The sequence below is a fragment of the Trichomycterus rosablanca genome, chromosome 3, assembly GCF_030014385.1.
Source record: "Trichomycterus rosablanca isolate fTriRos1 chromosome 3, fTriRos1.hap1, whole genome shotgun sequence".
Lineage (NCBI taxonomy): Eukaryota > Metazoa > Chordata > Actinopteri > Siluriformes > Trichomycteridae > Trichomycterus > Trichomycterus rosablanca.
In genome coordinates this window covers 49,145,367-49,162,574 of record NC_085990.1, presented here as the reverse complement: position 1 = coordinate 49,162,574, position 17,208 = coordinate 49,145,367, and the positions used below count along the sequence as shown (strand labels likewise).

The 17,208-nt window shown below is 39.9% G+C and overlaps 1 protein-coding gene across 2 annotated transcripts in view; it reads left to right on the top strand.

Annotated features, from left to right (window-relative positions):
• pde1ca (phosphodiesterase 1C, calmodulin-dependent a) overlaps positions 1-17,208 on the top strand; it is a 176,489-nt gene that overhangs the window by 61,617 nt on the left and 97,664 nt on the right. For both annotated transcript variants that reach the window (XM_062991406.1, XM_062991405.1), the window contains one exon: positions 1,815-1,841. In XM_062991406.1, the coding sequence (XP_062847476.1) occupies positions 1,815-1,841 (27 nt within the window). The remainder of the gene's footprint in view (positions 1-1,814; positions 1,842-17,208) is intronic.

The window sequence follows — 17,208 nt, the reverse complement described above, 5'->3', positions numbered from 1 at the left end:
AGTCCTGCATTATGTGGCTACATAAATCCATCATTCTCTTTACGCCCTTAAGGTTGCTTTTTGATATAAACACTTAAAGATTTTTAAGGTTTTAAATCATCCTTTAGAAACAAACACTGGCTTTAAACATGCTCCACTGTAAACAGATCAGTTGATTAGACAGATTGCATTTAATTAGTAAAATATGCTGAATAGCCGATAAGCATGCAATACTATTAGGACGCATTTACATGAGAAGCGGCAAAACCACTTTTGCCCCAGCTGTGGCACACCGCACAATTTTGCCGCTTCGGACTTTGATTGATGATTTTCAAGTTTGCCGTGGCATTCAAATTTCACATAATTGAACCTGGACCCAGATTGTCGCTGAACTTTTCAAAGCGCCTCTAATGAGATGAACTGTTTGATATGACGTGGTAAAAGCAACTCAGACAGTACGAACAACACTTAATGTGAACAGAGCTTAACGTGAACAAAGCTTGACTTGACTTATGAGAAGTAATAATTAAGGTTTAGAGAGGTTTAGTGTTCCTGTGTCATTCTTTTAAGACATTAAACCATGTTATGCTTTTTTAGGTGTTTAAGACTCTCGGAAAAGCTGATTCTCACAATTTCTCAGAACCTCGAGCTATAACACAAGTTTAAAAGTGAAACAGTGAGGAAAATCCTGATAAACACAGATACATGTGGAGCTTTCAGACTGGATTTGACAGTCATTCCACATAAATGCAGATTCATCTCATATTCACACTTTGATGACGTTTTACCGCAGTTTGCTCCAAGGCTTGAGGTTTTGCTGCTTCTCATGTGAATGCGCCCTTATTGTTTGTTTATTAGGATTTTAACGTCATGTTTTACACCCTGGTTACATTCAGGACAGGAAACCGTAGCCACTCATCACACAAGGCTCATCAGCTCACAAGGTTATATTGGACACAGTCATGGACAATTTTGTATCGCCCATTCACCTCACTTGCACGTCTTTGGAGAGTGGGAGGAAACCGGAGCTGCCGGAGTAAACCCACGCAGACATGGGGAGAACATGCAAACTCCACACAGAAAGGACCCGGACCGCCCCACCTGGGAATCGAACCTAGGACCTTCTTGAGAATGCACCCTTATACTTGTGACTACTTGTGTGTTTATGTGTTACTTCTAATAAAAACGCAGTAAAAAGTATTTGCCCTGTTCTTCTGACTGATTTTGAATTTTAAAAAAAACAAAGGCAACATGTTTTCAAATAGCTATTTCATTTACTGAAGGAAAAATGATCCAACACACACTGGCTCTGTTTAAAAATAACAGCACCCCCCAAATTCAGTGACATATTGAGTCACTGCAACCAAATGTTACCTAAAACCGGAGGTTGGTCTTTAGTGCACTTGTTTGCAGAATTACATTATTATATGGTAATTAATTTAAGTATGACCTGCCTGGTCAGGGTCCTATATAATAGTCCTGACTAGGATATATAATATTACATTTACTAATATACTGTTAAAGGCAAATAAGCAAATTCCACTAAACATTACCTCTTGTTACAATCAATAATATTTCTGATTTCTACTAAAATGTCTTGTGACCCTGCATACATTATGGTACATGGAACAATTTCACATTTTGTTGATTGATGGATTTATTTGCAGTGGACTTGTCTTGTCTACTTGACTACTTCAAATTGTCAGTGGGGAGCCAATAATAAAAGTGCCAGACCATTGTATTTGAAAATGTAGATGGATCCATTTCAGTCCATCTGCTCATACAGCATCTGAAATTTGGATTGCTTACTTTGTTTTTCTTATTATTGCTTTCAGGAGAAAATATAAGAAGACGTCACAGAGGTAAGAAACAAATCAAGCTCGGAGTGTAACTTTGGTGTCATGCTTCAAGCTCTCTGTAAAATATTAGCTTGCTCTCAAATGCCCCAGACATTGAAAAAATAAAACTTGTTAAAATATAAATGCATTGTTGCATTTGTATTAAATGTTTTTTTTTTGTGAATAGCAGTGTAAATAATCTATACTTAAGCAGAGATGTTCATTTCTTACTAAAAATTAAAATTCATCCTAAAAAGTTTCATCCTGTCTGCAATCAAATAAAAGTCAAAGTAAATGTAAGGAACACTGTGTTTTTATTTTATTTACATTTTCCATACTGTCCCAACTTTTTCTGATTTGGGGTTGTACATAATGTGTTTTGTTGCAACCAGGTTCACGAACTTCATGGTCACTCATTTTCAAAAAATATATAGTTTAATAGTCATATGCTAACAAGAACAACAGACTGATACAATGTCACACTACAATAATTTTAACAATAAACCTTCGACATTTACGAAATCACTCAGCATTCACCAACAACTCGTGAACGGAAGTAAATACTGCCAAATCTTACATCATGTAAGTCAGTGGTGTTACCAAACACTACACAAAAAAATACTCGACAGGGGCCGCTCAGGTGGCGCAGTGGTGAAAACACACGCTGGAACCAGAGCTGGGATCTCGAATACATCATATCGAATATCAGCTCTGCCTGCCGGCTAAAGCTGAGCGGCCACGATTGGCCTGTTGTTCAGATATGGACAGGACTAAGCCGGGTGAGTAGGGTTTCTCTCATGACTGGTGCAGTTACGACCTCTGCTGGCTGGCCTGCACAGAGATGAGAAAAGAGTGCTGTCAGGGTGTGTCTCTCCATACACAATGCTGAGCTGCACTGCACTCGTCAAAATGTAGGTGATAAGATGCATACGGCATGCTGCCAACGTGTCGGAGGGGGCGTGGGTTAGCTTCGTTCACCTCAATCAGAGCGGGGATTGGCATTGATGTATATATATACTGTATATATATATATATAAACTCGACAGAACAGCTGACATGTTGACATGTTGACAAGCCTATGAAGAATGCAGTTGTGAATTAATCCGAATTAAACAGAAACTGTGAAAGAGAGAAATTCCAAACTTATTAAAACAAACCCAGGATTTGTTCAAAAATACCCAGAAACCCAGACAAGGCCTAAAAAACCCAGATCTAGTGAAAAATACCCAGCCGTGGCAACATTGCCCAGCTTCTTACTCTGTTCTTTTATTCTCCTTAGAAGAGCCCTCAGGTCCTTCTGATTTTCTGTTATGGATGATGTTTCCTCTACCAATCCTAAACTCTTGATCATCTTCCTCTAGTCCTGCTTCTCTTATTATACTGTATGTTCAGGTACATATACAGGTAGAACAGGAGTTATGACAATGCAGCTTTGTCAGACCATGTTGAATAATAATAATAATAATAATAATAATAACAAAACAACAACAACAATTTTAATAATAAGAACAATAATAACAACAATAATAATAATTATAATAATAATAAAAACAACCAAAATAATAATAATAATAATAATAATAACAACCACAACAACAATAATAATAATAATAATAACAAAACAACAACAATATTAATAATAATAACAATAATAACAACAATAATAATAATTATAATAATAACAACAACAACAATAATAATAATAATAATAATAATAATAACAGGTAGAAGAGGAGTAATGACAATGCAGCTTTGTCAAACTCCTTTGCTAATGTGGAATCGGTCAGTTTGTCCATAATAACTGTGGCTTGTTGGTCAGTGTAGAGATTCCACAGTAGAATAATGAGATGCTCATCCCATCTTCCTGAGGACGTTCCATAATTGTGTGTGTTCAGCACAGCTTTAATCAGTGAAGCACATGTTGAATTCTTTAATACTGTACTTTAAATCTCATGTATCCAGTGTGAATCTGAGATGATATCTTTGGTTCTTCGGTTCTTTCTTAATCACACCTTGCTGTTTTCTTTTAATGTGAGGCTTAAGTCTGTGTTGAATAATCTTCAGCATAATTTACTAGCGTGAAGGGCGCTCAGGTGGCACCATGGTAAAACACATTATCACACCAGAGCTGACATCTCTAACTCGTGAGTTTGAATCTCAGCTCTGCTACAGCCAGGTTGGGTGCCTACAGGAACAGTGATTGGCTCATTCGTAGGGAGGGTGCTGGAGGGGATTCATTATAACTGATGCAGTTACAACCTCTGCTGGCAGTGATAGCTCAGTGGTTAAGGTACTAGACTAGTAATCAAAAGGTTGCCGCTTTAAGCTCCACCACCGCCAAGTTACCACTGTTGGGCCCCTGAGCAAGGCCCCTAACCCTTAATTGCTCAAAATTGTGTTCAGTCATAACTGTAAGTCACTTTAGATAAAAGCGTTTGCTAAATGCTGGCTGATTGATGCCGTCTGCACAGAGATGAGGGAAAATGGGATCAGTGCGTGACTCTCCCTGCGCGAGAACCCCATATGAAGTCATCTCATGCCGGTGAAAAGATGCAGTCGGCTGCTGCACATGTGTCGGAGGGGGCATGTGTTAGTCATGGCTCTCCTCGGTCAGAGTGGATGTCAACATCAGTAGAGAGGAAATTAGATACGACTAGATTGGGAGAAAATTTGGGAAAAAATTCAACAAAATACTAGTGTGTGATATGAGGCAGATTGTATGATAGCTTGCACTCTCATTTTTTTTCTCTTTGTATTGGGAGAGTCATATACAAGATGGCAATCACATCAATCTTTTCTTTTCAAACTGGCACTCATGTAGTCATAAGATCAACATGCTCAGAGGTGATTTGTTGGAGACAAAAACGAAATGATATTATATGAATTGTTCTTATAATTCTATAACACATTTTAGTATTTAAGCATCTTATTGGCCAATAACCTAGTTCTAAAGAACAGACGTTTTAAAAGGAAAACAACGAAATAAAAAAAGGTGAAGGTGCTTGGATGGCTTCTTGCATCTCATGACTTAAATCCCAATAAAAATGTATAGTGGATTTTGAAATTGAAAGTCCCTCAAAGGCAGCCTATAATCTTGAAGAACTGAAAACAGTCCAAGGTTGAACAGGCTGCAAAAACGTATTTCTTACATTTAATATCCTAGAGTTTTACTTGCAAACAGGGGCTTTTTATTATTAATAATAATAATAATATAAATAATAACAACAAAATTATTAATAATAATAATAGTAATAATAATGATAATAATCATAGTAATAATAATGATAATGATAATAATAATAATAATAATAATAATAATAATAATAATAATAATAATAACAACATTATTAATAATTAGAGATGCATGAGTACCGATACTAGTATCGGGTATTTGCCCGATACCGCGCTCATTAACTTGTACTCGTACTCGTAAACGAGGCTCCGATACTAAACATCCGATACCGTGTGCCTAGTGCAAGTTGCTGCATTATGCCTAGTTCACACTACATGACTTTTGCCCTGATTTTCGCTCGGCGACTGGTCAGTGCTAGTCCCGGCTCGGGAGCAACTCGGCGTTCACTCGGTGATCAAAACTCGGCTCTCGATCGCTAAGTGTGAACTATCCAACAACTCGATCCGACCGGCTCGCCGACCGGATCGAGTTTTCTAGCATGTCAGATATCTGATCTGAGATGTGTGACTGGGAATGAGTGACATGTCAAACAGCCAATGAGAACGCAGGATACGTGTTGGGGAAACGCAGGAGACGAGTGTAAACAGGTGGGACAGGGGGATAATATAGTTTATATCAGAATACATCAGCACACACACGTTTTACAGTATTTCTGACCTGATCGTTCTCTACAAAACATAACAACAAAACACCAACATTGCAAAAATATTTATTAACCTCCAACTCACTACAGAACAATCCATGCTATTCGTGTTGCCAAATCCACTCAGATTCATTTATTTTTCCTCCTTGATTTCATCACATCAGCGCACAAACACTTTGATCACTCGCTACTTGTTGACGTGCATTTTTGGACGTGGTATCATTAAACTTCTCGTCACTTCTCACGTGTATTTTTGTTTAAAAAAAACGATATTCTAAATAGGTATTGGTATCGGTATCGGCAAGTACAAAAATACATGTACTTGTACTCGTACTCGGTTGGGAAAAAATGGTATTGATGCATCCCTATTAATAATAATAGTAATAATAATGATAATAATAATAATAATAGTAATAATAATGACAATAATAATAATAATAACAATAATACAACAATAATAATAACAACCATAATACTAATAATAACAATAATAATAATAATAATAATAATAATAATAATAATAATAATAATAATAATGACATTAATAATAATAATAATAATAATAATGTCAATAATAATCATGGCCAACACAGTGGTGCAGTGGGTAGCCAGAGTCTTTTCTGTGTGAAGTTTGCATGTTCTCCCTGTTTCAACAGTGGTTTCCTGCGGGAGCTCTGGAAGTTCAAAGACATGCAGTCAGGCAAATTGGAGCTACATGACACAGCTACAAAGTATTTTTGAGTGCAAACACACACGTACACACACATACACACACACAGTGTGTGTACTTGTGTGTTTGCACTCAAAAATACTTTTATTACACACAATTCTCACTCTCAGTCAGCTCTCTTTTTGTTATAATCTCCCCTGTCTACGTTCTATTTTATCCTCTTCTCTCCTCACATCCACACACTCATAATCTCAAAATCATAGCCAGTGTTGACCGTGCAAATCCACGCTGGGTCACTCTAATACGTGTACACTGACCCAAATGAGATGTTTTATAGACTGTAGCAGGTTTGATGACTCATGCTGCTGGAATAATATTACATCTCACTTACAGTTTATTTCAGATTTTTGCTGTCTGATGACTTTTATGTTTGTTAATGGGACAGACAGAAAGTGTGCAAAATGTTTAATTATAGTGTCTCATATAGCACTGTCATTTTCTCACCAGTCAATGATCCTTTGCCTTAGGGGGATTCACATGAGAACCGCTTTTTTAAGTTCACCTGATTGAACTTTGATCTAGTTCGCTGCTGACTGTTTAAAAGCACCTCCAAGGAGATGAACAGTTTAAATATATGCTGTAAAATTGACTCAGGCAGAATGAACAGTGCTTAAAGTGAACAAAACTTAACGTGACTTATTGTACTAAAACAACAGCGAGGAATTTCATAAGTGGAGAGAACTTATGATCAGTAATAATTAAAGAGAAGTTTATTGTTCCTGTGTCATTTTTTTAATACATTAAATCACGTTAAGCTTTTTATTTTTAATGATAAACGTTTTAGACTCTTGGAAAAGCTGATTCTCACAATTTCTCAGTTTAAAAGTGAAAAAGTGAGGAGAATCCAGATAAACTAAGATACATGTGGAGCTTTCAGACTGGTTTTGATGGTTATTTCACACAAATGCAGATTCGTCTCATATTCACACTTTGATGACGTTTTACCGCATCGCTAAGTCGAGCACTCTCTAAACTGGCAGTATAGTCAAATATTTGCCCACTCGGGCGCCCAGGTGGCGCAGCGGGATATTGCGCTAGCGCACCAACGCCAAGATTGAACTCCTCAGTTCAAAACTCGGCGTTGTCACCAGTCAGCTGGGCACCATCTGGCGGGCATAATTGGCAGTGTCTGCAGCAGATACTAACTGGCCATCATATTTGCAGGGTGGAGGCCGGACTATGTGTGGGTGGGTCTTCATACGCTGTGTAGGGACCCTGATTGGCGGAAGAGACGCCTGTGCAGAATGCAGGGGCGAGAGAGGAGGGCTGTGCACGTGTCGAAAGAGGCGTGTACAGCGACGTGCTCTCCTCGGATACAATCTGGTATCTCTCAGCAGCGGAAGTCAAATTGAGAGCACTAAATCGGGAGGAAAATGGGGAGAAAATGCATAAAAAAATATTTGCCCACTCATGAATATCTGCATATTTGCATGAGCACGGCAGTTAGTCAGAAAGATTATGGACTAATGTTTGGCAGCAGAAGTCCCTCCCTAGTTAATATCGCTGCTATATCATGTCTGACCTTGATCTTGTCTCGTTGTTCTGGTAGCAAGTTTGACGAAGTATAGAACAAATCAAAAACCCCATGCTGACATTACCCAGAAACAAAACGGAGGAAGTGCACCGGCCACAGCTGAAAGCAATCCAGACAGCTAGCTGACGTGCAGACACAAACAGCCTGGATTAGCTTCTGCCGTTCCCACACTTCTGAATGTGTCATAGTTTATGGTGTGTATGTATACGTGATGATTAGAGTTTGAATGGTTGGCAGGGTGTTTAAAAGGACGTGTGTGTGTGTGTTTGTTGCCCAGCAATGGAATAGCACCCTGCGTGCATTGTTTATGAATAGAGCTCTACTAAAATCACGGCAAATGTGCTTAATTTCACAGACCTCATTTTTCAAAAATCACAAATTTCACAGATTTTTAAAGAAAAGAGCCACATTTCACAGCAGACCTTCAATTACACTCATGAACTGAATGATAGAATAAATAGAAGCTACAATACACAGCACAGCTACCTTAATAGATTAATGTAAACCTAGAACATCCAGCGATGGTGCAATCTGCAAGGGCAGTGATAGCTCAGTGGTTAAGGTACTGGACTAGTAAACAGAAGGTTGACGGTTCAAGCCCCCGCCACCACCAAGTTGCCACTGTTGGGTCCCTGAGCAAGGCCCTTAACCCTCAATTGCTCATCGTGTTCAGCTCATCATGTAAGTCGCATTGGATAAAAGTGTCTGCTAAATGCTGAAAATGTAAATGTAAATGCAATGCTTCATGTTCCGTCTCAAAGACGAAAATACTCATCACCAAGATTAAAAATAATCAGCAATTTGAGCCCAGTAGTTCTTCTATTGGTCCGTACCAGACACTATTGCATTAGTGAGTCTTGGCTGCCCAGCAACCTGTTAGCGGTCAAAGATACTTCAACACAGTCGTCTGGCATTAATAATTTGGCTCATATCAAGGTCAATCAGATCTTTATGCTGCCCACAATTACTACGGTATCCGACCGATACACGGTATCGAATCTCGGCTCTGCCTTGCCGGCTTGGGCTGAGTGGCTACATGAACAATGATTGGCCTGTTGTTCAGATAGGGGGCGGGACTTAAAGCCGGAGGGGGACTCTCTCTCAAACTAGTGCAATTATGCCCTCTGCTGGCTGGTTGGTGGCGCCTGCATGGAGATGGGAAGGAGTGCGACAGAGTGTGTGATCCTCCGTGCGCAGTACTATGCCGCGCTGCACTCGTCAAGTGTAGGTGATAAAGACGGTCGATTGCTGTGCACGTGTCGGAGGATCTTTAAAAGTTTTTTTTTGTTTTGAGATGATTATATTAATTAGAGATGCATGAGTACTGATACTGGTATCGGGTATTTGCCCGATACCGCGCTCATTAACTTGTACTCGTACTTGCAAACGAGGCTCCGATACTAAACATTCGATACCGTGTGCCTAGTGCACGTTGCTGCGTTATGCCTGGTTCACACTACACGATTTGCCGGCTCGGGAGCAACTCGGCGTTCGCTCAGCTATCAAAACTCGGCTCTCGATCGCTAAGTGTGAACTATCCAACAACTCGATCCGACCGGCTCGCCGAGTGCTCGGATCGAGTTTTCTAGCATGTCAGATATCTGATCCAATAGGTATTGGTATCGGTATCGGCAAGTAAAAAAATACATGTACTTGTACTCGGTTGGGAAAAAATGGTATTGATGCATCCCTAGTATTAATACACTGCACCACTTTCTCCAGTAAATAATTTTTAGTTTGGTTTATTATTATTATTATTATTATTATTATTATTACTATTATCTATTTATTTCAGAAAGCTTTTACGACTTCTATCGTTTTTGTAGCTTCGTACTTTTCATTCTGCATTGTTAAAAACAAATTTCAGCAGTACTACACAGTGGTGGCTTCTACACACACGACTTCTAAACAGTGGTGCTGTTCCCTTGTGGATCCAGCTAAACTATTTAAATCCAGACATGTCTCCTATCCATTCTGCTAATATAATCTTATGGGTCTGTGTTTCCATGTTCACATGCTGTATGTCTGCTTCTTTCTGCGCTGAAGATAATTCAAGAAATAGCTAAACACTGCACTGCATTATGCAAACTGGCTCTCGTGCTTTCTTGGAAATGTGATGGCTTGATGATTTTACATCCTTTACTTAATTTTTTTATGTGAGATAGTAAAGTGTGTACGAGATACACTGCCTGGCCAAAAAAAAGGTCACACACTCTAATATTTGGTTGGACCGCCTTTAGCTTTGATTACGGCATGCATTCGCTGTGGCATCATTTCCACAAGCTTCTGCAATGTCACAACATCTTGTATTGATGATGGGAGATTTGGACCACTGCACAAAGTCTTCTCCAGCACATCCCAAAGATTCTCAATGGGGTTCAGGTCTGGACTCTGTGGTGGCCAATCCATGTGTGAAAATTATGTCTCATGCTCCCTGAACCTCTCTCTTTCACAATTTGAGCCCGATGAATCCTGGCATTGTCATCTTGGAATATGCCCGTGCCGTCAGGGAAGAAAGACTCCCTTGATGGAATAACCTGGTGGTTCAGTATATTCAGGTAGTCAGCTGACCTCATTCTTTGGGCACATAACGTTGCTGAACCTAGACCTGACCAACTGCAGCAACCCCAGATCATAGCACCGCCCCCGCAGGCTTGTACGGTAGGCGCAAGGCATGATGGGTGCATCACTTCAGCCGCCTCTCTTCTTACCCTGATGCGCCCATCACTCTGGAACAGGGTAAATCTGGACTCATCAGACCACATGACCTTCTTCCATTGCTCCAGAGTCCAATCTTTATGCTCCCTAGCAAATTGAAGCCGTTTTTGCTGGTTAGCTTCACTGACAAGTGGTTTTCTTAAGGCTACACAGCTGTTTAGTCCCAATCCCTTGAGTTCCCTTCGCATTGTGCATGTGGAAATGCTCTTACTTTCATTATTAAACATCCCTGAGTTCTGCTGTAGTTTTTCTACTATTTGATTTCACCAAACGTTTAAGTGATCGCCGATCCTGATCATTCAAGATTTTTTTCCGACCACATTCCTTCCTCAAAGATGATGTTTCCCCCCCACTGTCCTTCCACTTTTTAATAATGCGTTGGACAGTTCTTAACCCGATTTTAGTAGTTTCAGCTTCTCCTTAGATGTTTTCTCTGCTCGATGCATGCCAATAATTTGACCCTTCTATAACAGATTAACATCTTTTCCACGACCACAGGATGTGTCTTTCGACAAGGTTGTTTAACAAATGAGAAGCTACTCACTGCATCAGTTAGGGTTAAATAACTTGTTGCCAGCTGAAACAATCACCCATGCAGTAATTATCCAATGGGAGGCTCTTACCTATTTGCTTAGTTAAATCCAGGTGGTGACCTTTTTTTTTGGCCAGGCAGTGTATGTGTGTATGAGATATGCAAATGTTGCAGTTTCTATTCTTATTTGTTTTTTTACAAAAAATATTATCACAACCTGGTATTTGTATCTATTTCACTATATGCTCCCGTATATAGGGGTCACAGCTGATTCTTCTGTTTCACATATTTTATTCGGCACAGTTTTTATGCCTGATGACCTTCCTGATGCAGCCCTCCTTATTTTATTTGAGCATGGGACCTACACTGAGATTGCACTGACAGGCACACCCCTCAGTGTCTCATGTCTGTGTAGACAGAAATTTCAACAGAAATTATTGTTAAACTCACAACTAGGAATCATTAAATAAATATTTCCCATGCAGCATTTTTCTGAACGTTATGCTTTCTAATTACTCTTGGCAGGATCAGGGATTCAGCTATCACGCTGGAACTGCTGTTTTTGAATGACTTGTCTCTTGACCCAAACTCATTTCAGGCAATTGAGAAACAGCTCCCACAGTGCACGGTGGATTTAATGGGCATGAGTGTGGCCTTTCCTGATAATCGAATTAGGGCTGGTTGCCCAGTCGCAGGCAGCTCATATTCACGCAGCCGTTTCAGGCCCCTGTACCCTGTCATTGATCCAATCTGTTTTTCACACATGCTGTAATAAATGTAATGCTTAAACCAAACAGAATTTCCTCCAGATGGGCTTTGTTTACATGCCCTTGTCAGGTTTTCATTATCGTTTTTCCTCGTTTTTCAGCTTTTTAACCGATTGAGTCTGGGCTTTTAGTTTCCTAAACTGACTAAACAGTGAAAATGCTCCTTGAGAAAATGCATCATTTGGATAATTTTGCACTAGTTACTCAAAAAATAAAGGGAAACTATTCCTTCCTTTATTTTACACAAATAATTCATTTAATCTCAAAAGCTGGGCTTTAATTTCACTAGAACTTTACTTAGTTTAATTAGATACTTACACCGATCAGCCATAACATTAAACCACCTCCTTGTTTCTACACTCACTGTCCATTTTATCAGCTCCACTTACTATATAGAAGCACTTTGTAGTTCTACAATTACTTACTGTAGTCCATCTGTTTCTCTACATGCTTTGTTAGCCCCCTTTCATGCTGTTTTCAATGGTCAGGACCCCACAGGACCACCACAGAGCAGGTATTATTTGGGTGGTGGATCATTCTCAGCACTGCAGTGACACTGACATGGTGGTGGTGTGTTAGTGTGTGTTGTGCTGGTATGAGTGGATCAGACACAGCAGCGCTGCTGGAGTTTCAACTCACTGTCCACTCTATCAGACACTCCTACCTAGTTGGTCCACTTTGTAGATGGTGAGAGACGGTCAGAGACGATTGCTCATCTATTGCTGCTGTTTGAGTTGATCATGTTCTAGACCTTCATCAGTGGTCACAGGACGCTGCCTACGGGGCGCTGTTGGCTGGATATTTTCGGTTGGTGGACTATTCTCAGTCCAGCAGGGACAGTGAGGTGTTTAAATACTCCAGCAGCGCTGCTGTGTCTGATCCAGCACAACACACACTAACACACCACCACCATTTCAGTGTCACTGCAGTGATCCACCACCTAAATAATACCTGCTCTGTAGTGGTCCTGGGGGGGGTCCTGACAATTAAAAACAGCATGAAAGGGGGCTAACAAAGCATGCAGAGAAACAGATGGACTACAGTCAGTAATTGTAGAACTACAAACTACTTCTATATGGTAAGTGGAGCTGATAAAATGAACAGTGAGTGCAGAAACAAGGAGGTGGTTTTAATGTTATGGCTGATCAGTGTATTTTCCTAGTTAAAAGTCAATACATTTTACAAAGACCTTTCTAAAGTCTGGCAAATTTCCCCAGATTGCCAGTCCTTGTTTCAAAAAAGCTTTCCTATATAACATAATAAAACCACCCTTGTGTCCCGTGTTTGATTTATATCACACCTATGGCTTAGAATTTGGATTTAGGAGTTCTACTTTTGTCCCACCAGACCACTGGAGACTTTACCTCCTTATTACTTTTCTATAAAGGGCTTTCAGTGTAACACCTTTAGCTGATCGCTACATTTAATAATGGCTTAATAGAGGCTTAATAATGGCTGTAGTCACTGAATTTTACAGCTTAATCAAGTATCACAGAAGTCATAATAAGTAATGTCTTTTTATTTTGTTTACAAATAGTAGAGGAAAAACTGACCTAGGCAGTGCAGCTGTAGTCTCATATTTTCTTAGCTTCTTTAAACTGGACTATAGATACACCGATCAGGCATAACATTGTGACCACCTTCCTAATATTGTGTTGGTCCCCTTTTTGCTGCCCCATACGCAACAAACTGTGATGCACTGTATATTCTGACACCTTTCTATCAGAACCAGCATTAACTTCTTCAGCAGTTTGAGCCTTGGCCGCCCATGACCCTGTCGCCGGTTTACCACTGTTCCTTCCTTGGACCTCTTTTGATAGATACTGACCACTGCAGACCAGGAACACATCACAAGAGCTGCAGTTTTGGAGATGCTCTGACCCAGCAGTCTAGCAATCTGGCCCTTTTTCCTGCTTCTAACATCAACTTTGAGGATAAAAGGTGTATGTGCATCTTTATTATAATAGGAATTTTAAATGCTTCTTAAACTATTCTGATTTGTTTAGTTGACAGTCTCAATTTGTTTACTAGACCACATACTACTACTATTACGACTACTACTAAAATTAATAATACTCATTATTTAATTCTGAATTCCAGAAATGGACTGGATAAAAATAATTACATTTCTTGTGATGCTCCTTTAATGTGAACATTAACTCACCTGTACTCAGAGTAATGTGTGCTGGCAATATAGTAACCACACATTTAAACAGAGGACAGTGACTCAGTCTGTGTGTCTGTACGCACCACACCGAACACTGAGAAAAGAAAGAGGAGCAAAGAATTGTCCGAGGACGTGAGAACCCAAATTGTGCAGAAGCACGAACAATCTCAAGGCTACAAGTCCAGAGAATTTGATGTTCCATTACTGTTTAAGTTTACAGCCCATGGCACTCTAGCTGAGGTCAGCTGGGCATGGATGGAGGAGTAAAAATAATGGAAGATTGCAATGAAGTATAAATAGTCTTAATGAACCTCCAAACCTCCATTTCATCAACAATCATTTACATTTTTGGCATTTAGCAGATGCTCTTATCCAGAGCGACTTACAGAGGTGCTTCCATAGTAAACATTACCTTACTCTAGTTTAAGTAAACAACAGTCAAAGAACACAAATCTGCTGAAACCTGTTAGAACCAAAGTTGTTTTTCTTTTTCAAGAAATTAATAAGTGTTAGTAAGTAAGTACAAGTCAGCTTAAGTGCTTGGTAAAGAGGTGGGTTTCGGAAGTTCGTTCCACCACTTGGGTGCAAGTACAGAGAAGAGCCTTGAAGAGGGTTTGATTAGACCTCGAAGGTAGCTTGGGGCTGGTCCATTTTTGGCTTTGTAGGTGAGCATCAGTGTTTTAAACTGAATGTGTGCAGCTACAGGAAGCCAGTGAAGAGAACGCAGCAAAAATTCAGTCTGACCTGCAGACACAGGATACAAGAGTGTAAGCTCATGATATTCGTTTCCATCTGAATTAAATGGGATGCTATGGTAGGAGGAAGACCCCACTTCAGACTGAGGTATAAACAGACTGACAGAATTTACTTTAGGAAGCCACAGCCCCCCTCTGAGAAGATGTTTTGTGAACAGCACATAACTGTACAGAAAATAAAATGAGGTCTTGAAAGAATACAGCAACATGAAATCTGAAGACCAAAAAGACATAAATCCATATATCAAAAATCGTTGGATAAAATAGTCCAACTTAGAGCCCAGTGTCAGAAAGATTTCCAAAACATATATATATATATATATATATATATACTGATCAGCCATAACATTAAAACCACCTTCATGTTTCTACACTCACTGTCCATTTTATCAGCTCCACTTACCATATAGAAGCACTTTGTAGTTCTACAATTACTGACTGTAGTCCATCTGTTTCTCTACATACCTTTTTAACCTGCTTTCACCCTGTTCTTCAATGGTCAGGACCCCCACAGGAGCGCCACAGAGCAGGTATTATTTAGGTGGTGGATCATTCTCAGCACTGCAGTGACAATGACATGGTGGTGGTGTGTTAGTGTGTGTTGTGCTAGTATGAGTGGATCAGACACAGCAGCGCTGCTGGAGTTTTTAAACACCTCATTGTCCCTGCTGGACTGAGAATAGTCCACCAATCAAAAATATATCCAGCCAACAGCGCCCCGTGGGCAGCGTCCTGTGACCACTGATGAAGGTCTAGAAGATGACCAACTCAAACAGCAGCGATAGATGAGCAATCGTCTCTGACTTTACATCTACAAGATGGACCAACTAGGTAGGCGTGTCTAATAGAGTGGACAGTGAGTGGACACGGTATTTAAAAACTCCAGCAGCGCTGCTGTGTCTGATCCACTCATACCAGCACAACACACACTAACACACCACCACCATGTCATCCACCACCTAAATAATACCTGCTCTGTGGTGGTCCTGTGGGGGGGTCCTGATCATTGAAGAACTGGGAGAAAGGGGGCTAACAAAGCAAGCAGAGAAACAGATGGACTTCAGTCAGTAATTGTAGAACTACAAAGTGCTTCTATATGGTAAGTGGAGCTGATAAAATGGACAGTGAGTGTAGTTACAAGGACGTGGTTTTAATGTTATGACTGATCGGTGTATAAGCTTTATATAAGAGAATGTAGTATAGAAATAGTTCAGGGTCATGAATCTTTCATGTTTTCAGCATTTAGCAGATACTTTTATCTAAAGCGACTTACAATTGTGACTATACATTGCAAGCAATTGAGGTTTAAGGGCCTTGTTCAAGGGCCCAACAGTGGCAACCTGGTAGATGTGGGACTTGAACCAGCAACCTTTCGATTACTAGTCCTGTACCTTAACCACTGAGCTACCCACACATTTGCATCTTTTTTAAGGCAATGTAGAATTAAACTAAAAGTTAGTCAGTGGTCGAGCTCAACAGATTGGTGTTCAGTAAATTCTCAGACACATTTTGCCTCGGCTTGCCTTTCCACAGACTGTTTTTGGCTTGTTAATTGATGCGCTCACACCCTACAAATCACAGACTACACATCTGATAATTAAATGAGATAATTACTTGGGTAAAAACTGATATACCTCCCCACTGATTTCACCTCGTTGTTGACTTTTTTTTCATGTCTCTGTTCTTTAGCGTGAGCTGAATGTTAAACTGGTGTATTAAAGATGCTCAGAATGGAGATCCCACTCGCTGACATTATCATTCACGCATAATTTCTTTCACTCACTCACACACCCAGAGTGCACGCCTCTCCACGCTCCATTCCACAGATCTTCACAGTCGATACCCTGCGTGCGTACAAGTCCTCCGTGACTGCCAGAGGCAGTGCGGTGTAAATAAAAATGCAAGGTAATTGCAGAAGGTGTTTGTAAAGACATTAATTCCTGTTCTTCACCTCTTCACTGCTTCTGTGCCTGCAGAAAGACAAGGAACTGAAATTATGTATCTCACCGTGCAGGGAGGTCTCTCGGCTTAGTCCGTTCCTTCTAAACCTCCTCAGGTGCTTTTCATACAGCAGAAAACAAGATGTGAGTGCTGATTAGCTTCTCTTCCTGAAGGTCTCTCTGTCCATTACATAAATAAATCATTTTGAACTCTGGGTTTCAGGAGGTGAGCAAGATGAAGCTGGTGTTTCGGTGTTTTGCTTCCACATAAATATATATGGTTTCACATAAACATAAATTCATGGTTAAGGCTCTACCTAATGCACATGAAAGTCACGTCATGGACCGTGAAATTAGCCTTTTCCTGTGTAATATGCAATTTGTGGTGAAAATCAAAATTGAAGTTTTGTTT